Source organism: Zalophus californianus, chromosome 2 (assembly GCF_009762305.2).
Source record: "Zalophus californianus isolate mZalCal1 chromosome 2, mZalCal1.pri.v2, whole genome shotgun sequence".
NCBI lineage: Eukaryota > Metazoa > Chordata > Mammalia > Carnivora > Otariidae > Zalophus > Zalophus californianus.
In genome coordinates this window covers 13659437-13678593 of record NC_045596.1, presented here as the reverse complement: position 1 = coordinate 13678593, position 19157 = coordinate 13659437, and the positions used below count along the sequence as shown (strand labels likewise).

The 19157-nt window shown below is 46.3% G+C and overlaps 1 protein-coding gene across 1 annotated transcript in view; it reads left to right on the top strand.

The window, feature by feature from the left end:
* Positions 1-19157, top strand: part of FAM184B (family with sequence similarity 184 member B) — a 144948-nt gene that overhangs the window by 67522 nt on the left and 58269 nt on the right. The window contains exons 3-5 of the mRNA XM_027598011.2: positions 373-508; positions 1720-1859; positions 2377-2583. Coding sequence (XP_027453812.1) covers positions 373-508; positions 1720-1859; positions 2377-2583 — 483 coding nt within the window. The remainder of the gene's footprint in view (positions 1-372; positions 509-1719; positions 1860-2376; positions 2584-19157) is intronic.

The following is a 19157-nucleotide window of genomic DNA, read 5'->3' as shown; positions in this document are numbered from 1 at the left end:
CATCCTGGGGACTTGGCTCTCGCGGAGAGCCAGACCACTGACAAGACCGACCACCGACAAACCCCACACACTCACAGAGCCCTGGCTCCGAAAGTTGCCGCAGCTAATATCCTTAATAATCCTTGAGCACTTTTTCTGTCCCACTTTATCTCATTTAATCCTCACTACCGAAAGTTTAAATAACGTGCCCAGAGGCACGCAGCCCATCAGGATGTGTAGGGGTTGGATAGACGGGAGCCCCTGAATTCCAGACACAAGAGCAACTGCTATGCACTGACCCACGTTTTTCAGCTCTGACACCACTTCTGTGCACATTGTGCGACTCCACAGCGAACTGTCCCCAGAGCAATGAGACCCTTTCTGTCTGTTTAGGACCTGGACGTGCAGCTCAAGGAGGCCCGGCAGGAGAACTCAGAGCTGAAAAACATTGCAAAAAAACTTGGGGAGAAGCTGGCTATTGCCAAAGACAGACTGATGCTGCAGGAGCGTCCCGTGATGCAGAAAAACGGTGAGAGGCACTGCAATAGTTTGTTTGTTTGTTTGTTTTACAGAGAGAATGGCAGCTGCCAGGTTGGCTGGTGCTGCTTGCAGCCCTGAGACTGTCAGGGGAGCCAGGGAGCCGAGCGAGGGGCGGGCTGTTTCATCTGACCCCTGGTGGGCGAGCTCGGTCCAGGCAGGGCACGGGTGAGCTGCCACCCGGAGCTGCCACAGTGCAGAGAGGTAAAGGCATGGTGCAGCGGAACCCCTTACACCCAGAAACTTCTTCACCAGGCTCACCACACGCCTGAACTGCTCAGCACTGGCTCCACGCTTAAGCAACACTTCACATTTCTCCCATCATTTCACACAGTCACGCTACCAGATCTTCCCAATTGTTCTGTGAGTGGGGGTTGTCAGTGTCTCCCGTGGTCCAGATAAAGAAACGAGGCTGAGGAAGGATAAGTGGCTAGCTCAAGGCCACGGGTCAGTGATAGAACAGGTGTGTGTATCTCAGCATATCTGACTCCAGAGTGCCTTCATCTGAAGGAGGAGACTCCTTCTTCAGAAAGTTCTTGAATACCTAAGGTGTGATCAGCTTGATACTAGGAGATATAACAAAGGCACAAAACATGGACTTTGCCCTCAGGGAGCTTATGGGACAATGACTTGACAGCCCGGAGCATGCTTTGTTATCATGCAGTGGCCCAGGCACCAGGGGAATGAAGCGTCCTGGAAAGAAGTCACCATGGGCCGGAAAGGTGTGGAGGAGGAGAGGAACCAGAAGTGTGTGGAGGATTTCGTGCAGTGTTTTCAAAAGTGGGGCAGAGATACCTCCTGACAATATGGGAAAGAGAACAATGAGCATCTCTAGTTATATTTATTTTTTGTCTTATCTTTTACATTTAAATCTTTTGAATATATATATATATCCAGGAACGTGCTCAATGGTTTTTTCGACGTCTGGAAAGCATGATCAAAACATTTTGATGATGACTATTTTAAGAAGCTAGAACAGGGCAACCATTTGAACTCAAGATGCTGCTTGAGCAAAGATGACAGTCACCACTTTGACCGTGCTTGAGGACTAGAAGGCCACAGAGCAGGAAGTCCACCAGGCAGGGGGAGGCAGAATAGTCGAATAGCAGAATGGGTACCTGACTGCAGGAGACCTTGAACACAAGGTCAAGGTCAAGGGCATTTTAAATGATGTTAAAATGATGTTGAAACTTATGCTTGCAGATGACATGAAGACAGAGCTAGTTTCAGAGAATGAAGTCCTAGGGAAGGCGAATGACCTGGAAGGCCGCAGTCTCCATCCTCAGCAGGACCCACACTTTCCCAAGGAGTGTCCGTACACCAAAGGAGGCCCAGAGGCACAGGTAAGGTCTGACCCAGCCCTGGGAATGGAGAAGTCACAGGAGGCTTTGCTGGAATGAGCTTCAGGTAGAGGCCAGTCCCCAACTATGACAGAGCCACTTGGTAGCAGCAGGTCCCATGGTTTGAGGGGTGGATGTGTGGGTGTGAAGTTCCAGCTAACTTCCTGCCATTTGAAATCAGGAGACTAAGAATGTAGCAGAATTCTCCCAACTTCTATCGTTGGCTCCTGGGAAAATGGAAACTTGCATAGGACTCCCACTATCTGTTCCCCAATCAAAACAAACAAAGCATTCTTTAGACACCGCTAGAGTGGGCTGGAATATCGATCCCGTGACCACAGGTACAGGATTCCAAAGAGACTTTTGCTGATGGTGGATAAAGTGAAGGCTCTTATGGCCCCTTGCACTACGTGCTTTATCAGTGTGTAAATGTTGTAAATGTTGTACCAAAGAGAAACGGTGATTCCCTGCTCCTCACCCCACGCTGGCAGGTTTACAAGGCCCTTTCTCTTGTTTATAGACCAAGAAAGAGGCAAGTATTGAGACGGAATATATGAAGCAACAATATGAAGAAGACCTTCGTAAAATCAAACATCAGACAGAAGAGGAGAAGAAACATCTCAAAGACCAGCTAGTGAAGCGACTGGAAGACTTAGTGAAGAAGCACACCCTAGAAATCAAGTCTGTTCGCTTGTCGGTGGAGGCGGAGAGGAGGAAGCTACAGAAGGTGGGATCTCCTTCCATAGACTCTGTTCAGACTCATTCTCCTCTCCTCTGCCTCCCTCCTTTTCTCTTGTATTTCTTCCTCCCTTCCTCAGCCACTTACTGAGCTCCTGCTGTGTACACATCTCCGTTATTTGTCTGACCAAGGAAGTTGAGGGTGTTTTGAAGGAGGCAGGGACACCCCTAAGGCTGTGAGCAGGTAAGGCCTAGAGTCATTGACATGAGGTAGAATTGTATCTTCTGAGAATTTAACTGAGGAACATTCAAGTCTCCTCAGCAAAAACGGAGAGAAATAACACGAAGCAAGCACTCAGGCCCTAGCCGACCGCCTGTACCCACATCCCAGCCCTGCCACCCTCCAGCTCTGTGAGCGCAGTGGGTTATTGAGCGCCGGCCCCTCAGAGGGAAAACTTGCATGCCTGAGGTTCCGCATTTATAAAGCAGATGATGATAATAGCACCTCCTAGAGTAGCTGTGAGGATTAAATGAGGTAATCTGTGTGGAAAACACAAAGCATAGGACATGCCTGGGACATAATAGGCAGATGCAGGTCATTAATCAGTGGCTTGCCAATATGAGAGAAGATTCTCAGCCTCTGGGTACTGTTCCAACTTCCCACCAAAGGGGGCAGCTTTCTGCTGAGAAGGAATGCAAAGCCTCATCTCTTCATGTCTGCTGGGAAAAGCAAATAACATTTGTGGTGTTTTAGGGAAGGAATGAAGTGTAAATCAGTATTGTGAACATAGACTCTTTATCCTGCGAGAGCATGCATTATCAGCTTTGACTCTGCTGAAAGGCTCCTCATAGAGCCCTGAGGAATGCAGTGTTGTGCGGTGGTGAGGAGTAGTAGGTACTTGATAAATGTATGTGTTGGGTAAATAAACCAACTCACAAAAGACCCAGACTGGTCATAGTCTACGAAGTCATGACACGTCCACTAGCTGTATGACTTAACCTCTGAAACATGATTTCTAAAATAAGGATAAATACTTTGAGGGCTTGTTCTGTGGATTCCTTATGGTATTATATAAAAACTCTTAGTTCAGGGGCGCCTGGGTGGCTCAGTCGTTAAGCGTCTGCCTTCGGCTCAGGTCATGATCCCAGGGTCCTGGGATCGAGCCCCGCATCGGGCTCCCTGCTCCGCGGGAAGCCTGCTTCTCCCTCTCCCACTCCCCCTGCTTGTGTCCCCCTCTCTCACCGTGTCTCTCTCTGTCAAATAAATAAATAAAATCTTTTTTAAAAAAAGAAAAACTCTTGGTTCAGTGTACAATAGGCAGTAAAAGTTCGATAAACAGTGGCTATGATTAGGTACCATGTGCACTGGGTGACCTCATGTGTGTTAATATTAGTCAGTGGCTACGATACTTTTTTTTTTAATTTTTCATTTTTTGGGTGTGCTCACTATACTTTGTAAAGCACTTTATTTCTAGGAACACATTGATTCTTCCCAATAGGATTACAAAACGCACGTTCATATTTTATTTTATTTTTAAAAATTTTTAAAAATATTTTTTTTATTTATTTGAGAGAGAGCATGCGCACAAGGTGGGGGGGGCAGAGGGAGAGGGAGAAGCAGACTCCCCGCTGAATGATGAACCCAATGAGGGGCTTGGTCCCAGGACCTTGGGATCCTGACTGGAGCCAAAGGAGGCAGCCGCTCAACCGACTGAGCCACCAGCTGCCCCAACGGGTGTTCATATTTTAGAGGTAAGAAAATGGAGGCTCAGAGATGTTATATATCAACTCAATGAGTGCTGGAGCCACTATTAAAACCTGATAGCCTGGGTCCAGAATCCATGGTTTCCCCCGCTGTGCTGGGCAGGAACCAGCTGTGTGGAAAGCATTTTCCTCCCACGAGCTGTGAGGGGTCACACAAATCCAATGCTCACACAAATAGCTGAACACTCTCTCTATCCAGAGCCACGGGCAGTGGGAGGAACAGTGGCTCTCCCAGAGCGACAGTTGCCCTGGTAACCTGCTAGCCTAATGACTAAATGCCATTTTGGCTTTAATCAGGGGGCATGAGTCCATTTGGGAAATGAATCATGTAGAAATAAATTATGTTTCCCTCCTGGTTTGGGGTGGGGTTTTCTTCCCTCCCCTTTTTTTTTGAGGGCCCTTTGGATGTAATTATCACTAAGTCTCCCATCTTGCTGTTTTTCTCTTTGTCACATCTGTTCTCTTTTCTTTTTACTTCTTTTTCTGTTTAGTTTTGATTCATAGAATTTATTTCTTGTTCTCCCTTTTTTATCTTCACTAATGACTTATTTAGGTTTTTTTCCTTTTTTTTTCCTCCGGGAAGGGTGTTCTCGTGGTTGCTCTAGGATTTATAACATGCGCCTTTAATTTATCACCGCCACCAAATACTATTTACTTCACTCATGTGTATATGACTTCACTGTACAAACCCTGCAACAATACATCTCCATTTATCCCTTCCTGACCTTTGTATGGTTGTAGTCATATGTTTTACTTTATACATGTTACAAACTCAACAGTGCATTGCTTTTATATTTCCTTAAAAAGCCAATTATTTTTTTAGGGGAAAGTTTTAAATGAGAAAAAATATTTCTTATATAATTTATATTTTTAAATTATAACCTTATAGTTATCCTTTCCCATTTCCCATTTTTATAGTCTTTGTTGCTCTGGCCTGAAGAACTCCCTTTCACATTTCTTGTGGTGTAAGTCCACTCACAACAAATTCTTTCTGTTGTTATATATCTGAAAATGTCTTTATTTTGCCTTTATTTTTGCTAGATATAGAATACTAAGTTTACAGGGTTTTTTTTTCTTTGAAAACATTAAAAATGTCATTCAGCATTTTTTGGTTTGCATTTTCTTCTAATGAAAGTTTGGCAGCTCCTCCTATTCCCCCTGCGAATAATAAGTCTTTTGTTTTCTGACTGCTTTTGAGAGGTTCTCTTTGTCACTGGTTTCCACACCTTGATTATGGTATGCCACGTATGATTTTTTGTTTGTACGTTCTTCCGCTTGGGGTTCATTGAATGTCCTGGATCTGTGGATTTATAGTTTTTTCCAGTTTGGAAATTTTAAGGCCATTTTCTTTTCCGACCTTCCCTCCTTCTGATATTGTCCAAGTCACTGAAGCTCTGGTCATTTATTTTTGGTCTCCTTGTCTCTCTGTGCTTCAGTTTGGAAAGTTTCTGTTGCTCTGTCTTCAAGTTCATTCATCTTTTTTCTTTTTTTAAAGCCTTTTGGGTTCATCTCTTCATTTCCACATCCCATTTGATCCTCCTTTACAGTCTCCCTTTTTCTCATTCTATTTGTTTTCCTTTAATTCTTGGGCATGTTTATAATTGCTCTTTTAGCATTCTCATCTGACATTTAGGGTTTTTTTTTTCCTATGGTTGAGTTTTCTCCTGGTTATGAGTCCCATTTTCCTGCTTCTTTGGATATTTAGTAATGTTTATTGGCTGCTGGACATTAAGAGCTTTAAGTTATTGAAAGACTGCATTTTGTTATCACCCTTTTTTGAGTGCTGAATTTTGTTTTGGCAAGCAGTTAAATTACTTGTGAATCAGCTTCATCTTATTCTTTTTATTGTTAAGAGGTACCATTTTCTAGACTTTTTAAAACTTTGTTAGGATGACTTTAGTGTAGCATTTGCTCTGGTGCCATTTTAGCTTTACTACTGAAGTGTGTCCCTTTGTGGGATCTAATGCTGCACATATTGATTAATATTGGTGTTATTATGACTGCTGATGGTGACTCTGAGTGACATTTTTGACTTTGTACTCATTGACTCTTGCTGTTGCACCACAAACTTTATTATAAATACATTCCAATACCAAAAGATTGAGATTATTCCCTGCATATTCTCAGACCATAATGCTTTAAAACTGGAACTCAATCACAAGAAAAAATTTGGAAGAAATTCAAACACTTGGAAGCTAAAGACCACTCTGCTCAGGAATGTTTGGGTCAACCAAGGAATCAAAGAACTTAAACAATTCATGGAAACCACTGAGAATGAAAACACATCAGTCCAGAACCTATGGGATACTGCAAAGGCGGTCCTAAGCCATCCAAGCCTCACTCAAAAAAATAGGAAAGTCCTGAATTCACCATATAACTTTACACCTTAAAGAACTAGAGAAAAAACAACAAATGATGCCTAAGCCACACATTAGAAGAGAAAAATTAAGATCAGAGCAGAGATCAATGAATTAGAAACCAGAAACACAGTAGATCAGATCAATGAAACTAGAAGCTGGTTCTTTGAAAGAATTAATAAGATCGATAAACCACTGGCCAGACTTATCCAAAAGAAAAGAGAAAGGACCCAAATTAATAAAATTATGAATGAAAAGGGAGAGATCATGACTAACACCAAGGAAATAGAAACAATTATTAGAAATTATTATCAACAACTGTTAGCCAATAAATTAAGCAACCTGGAAGAAATGGATGCCTTCCTGGAAACTTATAAACTGCCAAGACTGAAACAGGAAGAAATTGACAACCTGAATAGGCCAATAACCAGTAATGAGATCGAGGCAGTGATCAAAAACCTCTCAAAAAACAAGAAGAGTACAGGGTCTGATGGATTCTCTGGGGAATTCTACCAAACATTCAAAGAAGAAATAATACTTATTCTCCTGAAGCTGTTTCAAAAAACAGAAACAGAAGGAAAGCTTCCAGACTCAGTTTATGAGGCCAGCATTACCTTAATCCCCAAACCAGGCAAAGACCCCATCAGAAAGGAGAATTTCAGACCGATGTCCCTGATGAATATGGATTCCAAAATCCTCAACAAAATCCTAGCTAATAGGATCCAACAATACATTAAAAGGATCATCCACCATGACCAAGTGGGATTTATCCCCGGGTTGCAAGGGTGGTTCAACATTCACAAATCAATTAATGTGATAGAACACATTAATAAGAGAGAGAGAAGAAATATTTGGTTCTCACTTGATGCAGAAAAAGCATTTGACAAAATACAGCATCCTTTCCTGATTAAAACTCTTCAGAGTATAGGGATAGAGGGAACATTCCTCAAGTTCATTAAATCCATCTATGAAAAACCCACAGCAAATATCATCCTCAGTGGGGAAAAGATGAGAACATTTCCCTGAAGATCAGGGACACGACAAGGATGCCCACTCTCAACACTGTTGTTCAACATAGTACTAGAAGTCGTAGCAACAGCAATCAGACAACAAAAAGAAATTAAATTTATTCAAATTGGCAAAGAAGAAGTCAAACTCTCTCTCTTTGCAGAAGATATGATACTTTACGTCGAAAATCCAAAAGACTCCACCCCCAAATTACTAGAACTCATACAGCAATTCAGTAATGTGGCAGGATACAAAATCAATACACAGAAATCAGTTGCTTTCTTATACACTAACAACGCAACTGTAGAAAGAGAAATTAGAGAAATGATTCCATTCACAATAGCACCAAAAACCATAAGATACCTCAGAATAAAACCTAACCAAAGAGGTAAAGGATCTATACTCTAGGAACTACAGAACACTCATGAAAGAAATTGAAGAAGACACAAAAAGATGGAAAAACATTCCATGCTCATGGATCGGAGGAATAAACATTGTTAAAATGTCTATGCTACCCAGAGCAATCTATACCTTCAACGTCATCCCGATCAAAATTCCAATGACATTTTTCAAAGGACTGGAACAAGCAATCCTAAAACCTGTATGGAATCAGAAAAGACCCCAAATCACAAAGGAAATGTTGAAAAAGAAAAACAAAACTTGGGGCCTCACGTTGCCTGATTTCAAGCTATATTACAAAGTTGTGATCACCAAGACAGGATGGTACTGGCACAAAAACAGACATATAGACCAATGGAACAGAATAGAGAGCCCAGATATGGGACCCTCAACTCTATGGTCAAATAATCTTCAACAAAGCAGGAAAAAATATGCAATGGAAAAAAGACAATCTCTTCAATAAATGGTGCTGGGAAAATTGGACAGCTATATACAGAATAATGAAACTGAATCATTCTCTAACACCATACACAAAGATAAACTCAAGATGGATGAAAGACCACAATGTGAGACAGGAATCCATCAAAATCCTAGAGGAGAACATAGGCAATAACCTCTTTGACATCGGCCACAGCAACTTCTTTCAAGATATATCTCCAAAAGCTAGTGAAACAAAAGCAAAAATGAACTTTTGGGACTTCATCAAGATAAAAAGCTTCTGCACAGCAAAGGAAACAGTCAACAAAACAAAGAGGCAACCCACAGAATAGGAGAAGATATTTGCAAGTGACACTACAGACAAAGGGCTGGTATCCAAGATCTATAAAGAACTTCTCAAACTCAACACCCAAAACACAAATAATCAAGTCAAAAAAATGGGCAGAAGACATGAACAGACACTTCTCCAAAGAAGACATACAAATGGCTAACAGACACATGAAAAAATGTTCATCATCATTAGCCATCAGGGAAATTCAAATCAAAGCCACACTGAGATACCACCTTACACCAGTTAGAATGGCAAAAATTGACAGAGCAGGAAACAACAAATGTTGGAGAGGTTATGGAGAAAGGGGAACCCTCTTACACTGTTGGTGGGAATGCAACTTGGTACAACCACTTTGGAAAACAGTGTGGAGGTGCCTCAAAAAATTAAAAATAAAGCTGTCCTATGACCCAGCAATTGTACTCCTGGGTATTTACCCCAAAGACGCAGATGTAGTGAAAAGAAGGGCCATATGCACCCCAGTGTTCATAGCAGTAATGTCCGCAATAGCCAAACTGTGGAAAGAGCCGAGATGCCCTTCAACAGATGAATGGATGAAGATGCGGTCCATATGTACAATGGAATATTACTCAGCCATCAGAAAGGATAAATACCCAACTTTTACATCAACATGGATGGGACTGGAGGAGATTATGCTAAGTGAAATAAGTCAAGCAGAGAAAGTCAATTATCATATGGTTTCACTTATTTGTGGAACATAAGGAACAGCATGGAGGACATTAGGAGAAGGAAGGGAAAACTGAAGGGGGGGATATCCGAGGGAGAGACGAACCATGAGAGACTATGTACCCAAGAAACAAACTGAGGGTTTTAGAGGGGAGGGGGGTGGGGGGATGGGTTAGCCCAGCGATGGGTATTAAGGAGGGCACATACTGCATGAAGCACTGGGTGTTATACGAAAACAATGAATTGTGGATCTCTACATCAAAAACTAATGATGTGTTGTATGGTGACTAACATAACAATAAAATAAAATTAAGATAAGTAAATAAATACATTCCAAATAGTAACGTTTCTTCTCAAAACAAGTTAATATATATTCCTTTAAAAACATGGAGTCCAGACGATGACCTCAGTTGGGCCACAGAGAGAACCACCTGGTGATGACCAGCTGAGTTGCCTGGTGATTGGCCACATGAGCAAGACCAAGCTGAGAGCCCCCTGGTGATTGGCTGCGGCACAGTGGCATCCTCAGGAGGAGTTGGGATAAACCCTGGCTGTTAGAAAAACCCAGCACCTGCCCAAGGCACTGCTGGAGGGAGAGAGGGCTCCTCCATCGGGCAGCTATGACTGGGGTACGCTTCACGGTTCTCCATTCCTGCTAATGGCAACTTCTCCCCTAAATGGTCCTGCACCAGCCTCTCACCCACACTCTGCACTCCACTTCATGTTCGCTTCTACCTTTCTGCCCCTCTGGGGTCCCGTGAGTCCTTCTGCCAGCACTCAGCACCATCTGGACCCAGGCCCCACTGCAGGACTGGCCAGACCACCCAATTACTCAGTCCCATTTGGCAGAAAGGTGGGGGGCTCTGAGAATCACAGTTCAGTGGACCCTCACCCAGTCAGGCAAAGCTCCTCTGGTCCTCTGGGGTCATAGCCTGGCTCAGCACGGGGAAGCCAGTGGCATGTCCTGAAGGTCCCCTGGACATTCTGCTGAACTGGAACCTTGTGTCCAGGGTCAGCACAGGAGAAACTAATCCTCTAGACACATGGCGAAGTGTGAGCACACCAACCCCACAGCGCAGAGTGAGAGAATATCCCAGAAATATAGGTGATGGGGATGTCTCTGACACAACTCAGCATGGGGCCAACAAGTCTCCAGGATGTTAGGTTGACCAGGAGCCCTCCATCTGGGAGCCCTGCAAATCAACAGAGCACAGGACAATTGAATCTTTCAGATGGACCAACAGAGAACCCTTCGGCCAGGAGCCCACTGACCCAGATCATCACTAGGCAACCAAATCCCCTGGACCTTCAGATAATGGGGAATCCTCCAAACCAACTCATCATAGGGCAGTAAATCCTCAGGATAGTGAATCAGCTGAGTGCCCTTGTACCACAAGTCCTCTGACCCAGCTCAGCATGGGGCAAATGAGTTGCTTAGACCCTGGACTCACCGAGAGCCCTCCAGCTGGGAGCTCTCAACCCAGCAGAGCCCAGGGCATTTGAGTCCACCAGACACCAAGCCAACCAGGAGCCCTGTGACCCAGCTCATCACAGGGTGAACTAATCCCCCAGACATCTAACCATTCACAAGCTTTCTGACCCAGATCAGCACAAGGCAAACAAGTACCCCAGACCCTTGGCGAATGGGGAATTCTCTGAATCAATTTAACACAGGGCTATGGAGTCCCCCAGACACCGGGTCCACCAGGAGCCCATCGACCCAGTTCAGCACAGAGCAAACTAATTCCCTGGACACCTCGCTGATGGGGAATTCTCTGAACCAACTTAGCACAGGGCAAAGAGTCCCCAGGACAGCAAGCTGACTGAGCGCTCTTGGACCAGGAGTACTCTGACCCCACTTAGAATGGGGCAGATGAATTCCCTAGACATCTGATGGACTAGGAGCCCTCCAGCTGGAAGTCATCCCACCCAGCTCAGCACAGGGCGAACGAGTTCCCTGGACACACTGCAGACCAGAAGCTCTCCTACCAGTCAGCAAAGGGCAAGTGAGTCCCCCAGCCACCCAGACAACTTTGAGCCCACTGACACAGTTCAGAATAGAGCAAAGTGAGCCTCCCAGACACTGCCGTTTGGGAGCCTTCTGACTGTGAGCCCTTTAACCTGGCTTAGTTCAGGGCAAATGAGCCCCTGTATACCTGAGGGACGGGAGACCTTTGACTTGGCTCAACACAGGGCAAATGAGGCCCAGGGACAACCAGGGAACTCTCTCACCCCACTGAGCCCTGGATAAGCAAGTCCCCGGGACAATCAACTGAACACAAACCCTCCAAGCAGAGGGAGCCCTCTGACCCAGCTCACCACAGGGCAAAAGAGTACCCTGGACCCCTGCCCAACTGGGAGCCCTGCCACCTTGGCTCAGCAAAAGGTGAGTCTACCAGACACTCGACAGGCCAGAAATTCCACCCAACTCTTCATGGGGCCAAAGATTCCCTTGGATGCCGGGCTGACCAAGAACTTAGTGCAGGGAAAATGAGTCCCTGGGACATCTGTCTTCCAGTGGAGGAGCAGGACAGAGGCTGTCTGCAAAGGTAGAGGTTCCTCCCCCTGTTGGAGGCTGCCTCCCAAATGTCACGGAGTTGTGGCTAAATGCCGAGGTCTGACCGACCAGTGCTTGGAACCACTCAGACTGCAGTCCCCATGTTAGGTCACCGTGTGGACCTACTGGTGGGCCATGGCCCTCAGCCCTCTGGCCTGGAACCAACTCCAGCCTGGTATCCCAGTGGCACACCATTTGGGGAGCCTACATCTTGTGGGGGGGTTCTCTTCGGAGGGAGTGTGACTTAACTGAGATAGACTGAAAGCTGAAAGAGTTGCCCCTGGAAATGAAATGCATCGATAAATCTTTGGCAGCGTTCGTCAGAAAGTCTAAATTTATGAAGGAAGCTTTTAATACAAGGAGGGAAAGGAATAAATCTCTCTTTCAGAAAGTGTCTGAGCTAAAAGATGTGCTCTCAACGTGTGAAGAAGAAAACCAGATATTGAGAAGTCTGCTTTGTCACTGGGTGTCACAAGAATTAAAGAACACCTTGCCCGAGAGCCAGGCCTCCCTGGCCACGGCCTGAGATGCAGAGAAGGCTGAGAGCAAGTTCCAGAGGAGACCCAGGCCTGGGTCTGAGCCTCTCCAGGCTCATGACCGGCGCTCCCACCTGCAGGGGGAGTGGAGGCCTTACAAGAACAGGCTAAGCTGTGGGGTCAGAGGCAGACCGATGTCCATGAGCTGCAGAGCTTCGTCAGCAACATGCATGGCTTCCTGGAAGTGTTGGCCCATGGAAACGGCGATGTCCCCACCTATGGCCACCCAGGAAGGCGTAGAGAAGGAGCTGGGGTGGATTGGGGGTCACGTCCTGGAGTGGGAGGTGACACGAATTTCAGGATTTCTAGGAGCTCTAAATAAGTAATTTAAAATAATTGATTTGAGATGAACAGTCCCTGGGTGATCTCAGTGCACACACTGAAATTGCAGGCACCACCATGCCTCATGAGTCACTGTATTCTCCAGAAGGTGGGCAGGGGTCGCCCTGGCTCTCTGTGGAGAACTGCCACTGAGCACAGCCTGCCTGTCCCTGTCAAACACTTTCACACACGTGGACTCCTCTAGATCTGAAAGCCAGCCACTGAGGTGGGTGCCATTCTGATAATAAAAGAGAAGAGGAAGGTCCTCACAGAGTAATTCTGCAGAGACCATCTCTGGTCCAAGGTCTCACAGCCAGTTGGTGGCAAACCTTGGGTTTGGACCCTGACGTTACGGCTGCAAACTCCGGCCACAGCAGCAAGTACTTCTCAGCTGCAGGCTCCCGATGGATGCAGGCTTCGAAGAGCACATGTGAGGTGAAGACCAGGGTGGAGAAGGCCAGAGGGGGAGACCATTCCCTGTCTCTGGGGGAGGTGGTGTGGGGTGAGGGCGGTAGGTAGAGACTGGAGAGGGGCACGATGGTGGGCTGTGTGCTCTGAGCCAAGGAAGCAAGGATTTTTGGGGAGAGACTTGGGATTCGCCCTGGCTGCTCTAGCTGTGGGGCTGGATGGAGGTAACAAGGCAGAGCAGGAGACAGGTGGGAACAGGTGCATCTGGGAAACGGGGGAGTGTCTGTGGACCTGGAGGGAGGTGGCCACTTCCAAGAGGCAGAGCTGAGAATTGGTGATGAATTGGATGCGGGGGTATGGGGAGGGAGGAGGAAACCCAGGCTCCAGGCTGGGCCCCTCCAGGTCCAGGGGCAGTGGGGTGGGAGCTCAAGGGAGGTGTGGATCCCAGTGAGCTGGGGCCCACCTGCAGCTCCAGCCAAGGTGGAGGTGGAGAGCATGAAGTTGTGCCCCCCGGGGGGGTGTTCAAATCAATGCGTTCCTAGCAACCGGGGGTAAACTAAGGAGAGTCATGGAGAAGCTGGGTATGGACGGGGTGGGGGGCGGTCAGGGTGAACTTGACGGGGATTTGGGTGAGAGAGAGGCAAGCTTGTGCTTCTAAGATGGGTGGTGTCTGAGTCATTTTGAGGGTTGTTGCTTGTAGGAGCTGGTGGGGAGGGTGGTAGAGTTCAGGTAACTGGGACCTGAGGGGCGAGTGGATCACTTCCGTGATCCAGCATTGAGAACGTCCTCCGCTCAGCTGCTCAGACCCAGCTCACCTGCACCCCCAGGGCCCCAGACATAGCAGCTTCTTGGAGATGAAGGGGCAAGACACCACTTTGGGGGTGTGATCTGCAGCTGCTCACCCCTTCCAAGTCCCTAGTTCCTTCATCTGTAAAACGCAGACAACTGAGGTGGCGGTGCAGGTCAGGGGGTGAGTGGGAGGCAGGAGATGGCAGACTGGGGAAGGGATCTGCAGGATCAGGGGGGACAGATGGAGTCCTAAGGAGGATGGGAAGGAAGGAGGGCAGGAGGGTTCACTGTGAGCCAGCTCCTTTTCTTGGCCTTTTCCTTCCCGAAGGCAGAGCATCAGCTCTGGGTGCTGCCTCTGCCCCACACCTGTCCTTCTCTGTGCCGTTGGTCCCGGACTGCACCAGCCCAGCACCAGCCCAGCCACAGCCCAGCACTAGACCCTCCTTCCTCCTCCACCACTGCCTGGCACCCATAGGGTGGGGCCACTGGGCCCACAGGGAAGCCTTGAGCTCCAGAGAGCCAGGATGGGAAGGCTAGCTTTAGGGAGCTATTTTGGGATGTGTGGACAGGTATGGCATTAGGATGGATGGATGGGTGGATAGATAGATTTATAGATCCACAGGAAGCTGCAGGTAGTACAGAAATGTCCCTTCATAAAGGCACCTGTCACCCGTTTTACCCCAGTGGTAGCATCTTACATCACCGCAGAACAGGGTTAACACCAGGAAACTGACATGGGCATGATGTGCGTGTCTGGTTCTACCATTGTATTGTGTTCATTCACGTAGGCCACAGCACAGCCCAGGTGCAGAACTGCTCTGTCAGCATGAAGATCTCCCTCAGGTACCCACCTTTGTCCCCACAATTCCTGCCTGTAGCCACTGCCAATCTGTTCTACATCTTGAGAGTTTTGTTCTTTTGAGAATGTTACATGAGTGAAATCCTACAGCGGTGACCTTTTGAGGGTGGTCGGTTTTTTTGTTTTCACTCAGCATAATGCCCCTGAGATCCAGCCAAGTTGGTGCATCAGTAGTTCTTTTTTCTTTATTGCTGAGTTGGCTTCCATGTTATGGACATACTACAGTTTGTTCACCCGTTCACCTTTGGGGGACATTTTGGTTGTTTCCAGTTTTAAGGCTATTACACATATAAACCTGCAGTGAACATTTGTGCACAGTGTTTTGTGTGAATTTGATTTTTCATTCTCTGGGATAAATGTCCAGGAGCATGATTGCTGGGTTATAGAGTTTATGTTTAGCTTTTGAAGAACCTATCAAACTATCTTACTAGAGCAACTGTAGCATTTACATGCCCACTAGTAATGAATGAGAGATCCACATTCTTTCCAGCATTTGATGTTTTCACTGTTTATTTTAACCAGCTGTCCTAACAGGTAGGTAGTGATATAAAGGTTTTCATTTGCATTTCCCTAATGGCTAGTGTTGTTGAATATCTTTTCATGTACTTATCTGCCATCTGTATACTCTCTTTGATGAAATGTCTGTTCATGTCTTTTGCCCATTTTCTATTGGATAGTTCGGGTTTTTTTTTTTAAGATTTTATTTATTTATTTGACAGAAACACAGCGAGAGAGGGAACACAAGCAGGGGGAGTGGGAGAGGGAGAAGCAGGCTTCCCGTGGAGCAGGGAGCCCGATGCGGGGCTCGATCCCAGGACCCTGGGATCATGACCTGAGCCAAAGGCAGACGCTCAATGACTGAGCCACCCAGGCGCCCCTCCTGTTGAGTTTTGAGAGATCTTTGTATATTCTAGATACACATTTTCGTCAGATATGTGATTCACAAATATGTTCTCCTCTTCTGTAGCTTCTCTTTTCATTCTCCTAACGGAATCTTTAATAGGGCAAAAGTTTTTACTTTAAAAAAAAAAAAAGATTTTTTTATTATTTGAGGGGGGAGGTCAAAGGGAGAGGGAGAGAGAAAATCTCAAGTAGACTCTACAGAGCCCGATCCCATGACCCTGAGATCATGACCTGAGCTGAAACCAAGAGTCAGATGCTTAACCAACTGTGCCACTGGGCACCCCAAAGTTTTTATGTTTGCTAAAATCCAGTTTATCAAGTGTTTTCTTTTATGGATCATGCTTTTAGTGCCATGTCTAAGAGCTCACCAAGCCCTATGGGCTTAAACAACAGATACTAATTTTCTCACGGTTCTGGTGGCTAGAGGTCCATCATCAGGCTGCCAGTATGGTCAGGTTCTGTGAAGGGCCCTCTTCTTAGCTTGCAGACAGCTACCTTCTCACTGTGTGCTCACACGACCTCTCCTTTGTGCATGTGCCTGGAGAGAGGGCAAGAGCTCTCTGGTGTCTTTTATAAGGATGCTCACCCCATCATGAAGGACATCATGAAGAGAGGGTCACCCTGAGTCCCCGTCAGCAAGTGATCCCGTTCTCCCACTTGCTCATGCCCCAAACCAAAGTGTCCTCCTGAGCTCCCTCCTCCCAGAATGCCCATCACCCTGGCTGTGCTCCCCTGGACCCAGCAGCTGTTCTCCACACCCTCCCCTCCTCCGACCGGGGAGCCTGAGTAATGGCTAAGCATGTCCTCTGCATCCTCCTGGGCTCTGTTTGGGTTTATGGCTTCCAGGACACATGCTTCTCACTCCACCCCATCCTGGGGAGCTTCCCAGGCCTTTGTGTCACCCGCTCCGTTGCTGGCCACCTCCCCTGAAGTGCTCCTCTTCATCTCCATGCCCCTGAGAATCCTTACAGAGAAAGCCTCCCCCCACAAAGTAGCCCATTGCCTAGCCCAGTCCGTCCATGCCCTGAACTCACACAATGGTCCCAGTAAGCTTTAAGAGCCATTGTGATTGCTTCACTTGACTGTGATCTGTCCTCTAGAAAGTGACCTTGGTGGGCACAGGGACTGAACCCCTCAATCTAGTTGGTGCCCAGTAGGTGTTTTCTACTAATGAATGCATTGTTCTTTAGGGCAGGTCACATTTAAAGAAACAGTCAAACTAAATCTAAGGCTATCCAGTATAAAGTAATATTTGAACAATAGCTATTCATCCATGGGTCCCACACTGACTCCCAAATGTTTATTCAGCACCTATACCTGCAAGCATTGGTGAACACCGGTGAGCAGGTCAGGGCACTCCCCTGGACCCAGTGTGGGTCTGCTCTGTTGTTGGGTGAACCACACATTGAATCCAAATGGAGACAAGTTCCTGGAGCAGAGGGAGCCTCAGGACAGAAAGACCACAGGTGTCAGGCGTCAGGAAGCCCCAGCTCCCAGGGGCCCAAGGTCACACGTGGTAGGTGCCTTCTAGGCTCTGGGAGCTTCACAAAGACAGGGAGCAGGCACCTATCCTACCTGCCTTCCAGCCCAGCTCCTCAGGCCAGCAGGGAGCAGGCACCTATCCTACCTGCCTTCCAGCCCAGCTCCTCAGGCACCTATCCTACCTGCCTTCCAGCCCAGCTCCTCAGGCCAGTGGGGCAAGGGGGCGCTCTGGTGCCCTCAGGTCCCTCTTGCTGGTTCTCTGTGTGACCCCCCAGCATTTGCATTTCAGGCCCCTCCAGCCTCTGTTAGTAATATTTGATTGGATGCTGGACATTAAGAATGTTAGCTTGTTGAAAGTATAGATTTTTTTTAAAGATTTATTTATTTATTTATTTGATAGAGAGAGTGCACACAAGCAGGGGGAGCTGCAGACAGAGGCATTCCAAATAGTAATTTTTCTTCTTGAAAAAAAAAGTTAGCATGTTTTGTTTTCCTTTATTTTTTTAAAGATTTATTGTATTTATTTACTTTAGAAAGAGAGAATGAAACAGTGAGTGCGCAACTAGGGAAAGGGGCAGAGGGAGAGAGAAAATCTCAAGCAGACTCTGCACTGAGCATGGAGCCCGACTTGGGGCTCGATCTCAGGATCATGAGATCATGACCTGAGCTGAAAACAAAAGTCCAACACTTAATGCACTGAGCCGCTGAGGCACCTCAACGTGTTTTCCTTTAAAGCACCAATTGAAATCTAATAATTTCCTGTGGTTGCTCATTTGTTGCTCCCATCACTGTGGCTCCTTCATGTGTCTTTCTCCCCCACCCCTTTTTTTAAAGTTTATTTATTTAAGTAATCTCTACACCCAACATGGGACTCAAACTCCATGTATCCATTTTTTAAATTACCTGTAATTGTGGACAGTCTAGACAAGGAAGCCGAAGGTGGGTGTGGGTCCTACTTTTATCTCACGGGACTTCTTGCATGTGAAATGGATGCAATAAAGCTTTTTCCCTGAGTACCATGAGTGTTGAGAAGAACAGTTTCTGGAAGTGCTCTGTGACTTCTGGAAATTAATGGCCCATGGAACCCTGTTCCAGGTATGGAATGGGATGCTGCAGGTTTAGATTTGAAAGCACTAGTCTCCTTTTCCCTCATGTTCATATCCTTGTAGTTGTGTTTTTTTCCCTTTGCCTAGCTAGGAGAGTGTTAAAGTTTCCTGTTGAAATGCTCAGGGTCACTTAGGACTGAGCTGGATATAGGCATGCTTTCCTCCCAATCTGTGTTCTCGAGGCGACCCAGAGCTGTTCGTCTTCTGACAGAAAACTACATTATTCTGCACCTAAAATGAAGCTTCCAGGTGCCAAAAATCACTAATGAAGTCAGCTCTTTCCACCTGGGGGACATTTTTTTTCACTTTAGGTCCATTTGTCAAGGCAACAGCTAAAGCTGTGATTGATCACAAGGACCCTGGGAAGTTAAGCTGTGTAGAATTAGAAATAGCCCTTGTTTCCTGCTAGGAATCTTTTTCCCAGGCGTCTACACTGTCGTGACCGAGAGCACGCTTTGGCAGTTAGTGAGTGTCTTTACTGGAAAGCATGTTTAACAAAACTTTTATTCAACAAAAGCTTCAGTGACTAAGAAGCTAAATAATGAAATAAAAAAATCAGAATTTTTCTTTGTTTCTGATGGTTTTGGGGGGCCAAAGGATAATTTATATGTTGTTTTTAGCAAATGAACTTTCCAAACATCAAGCCCTACAAAAGGGATCTTTGATTTACTGAAGAGACGA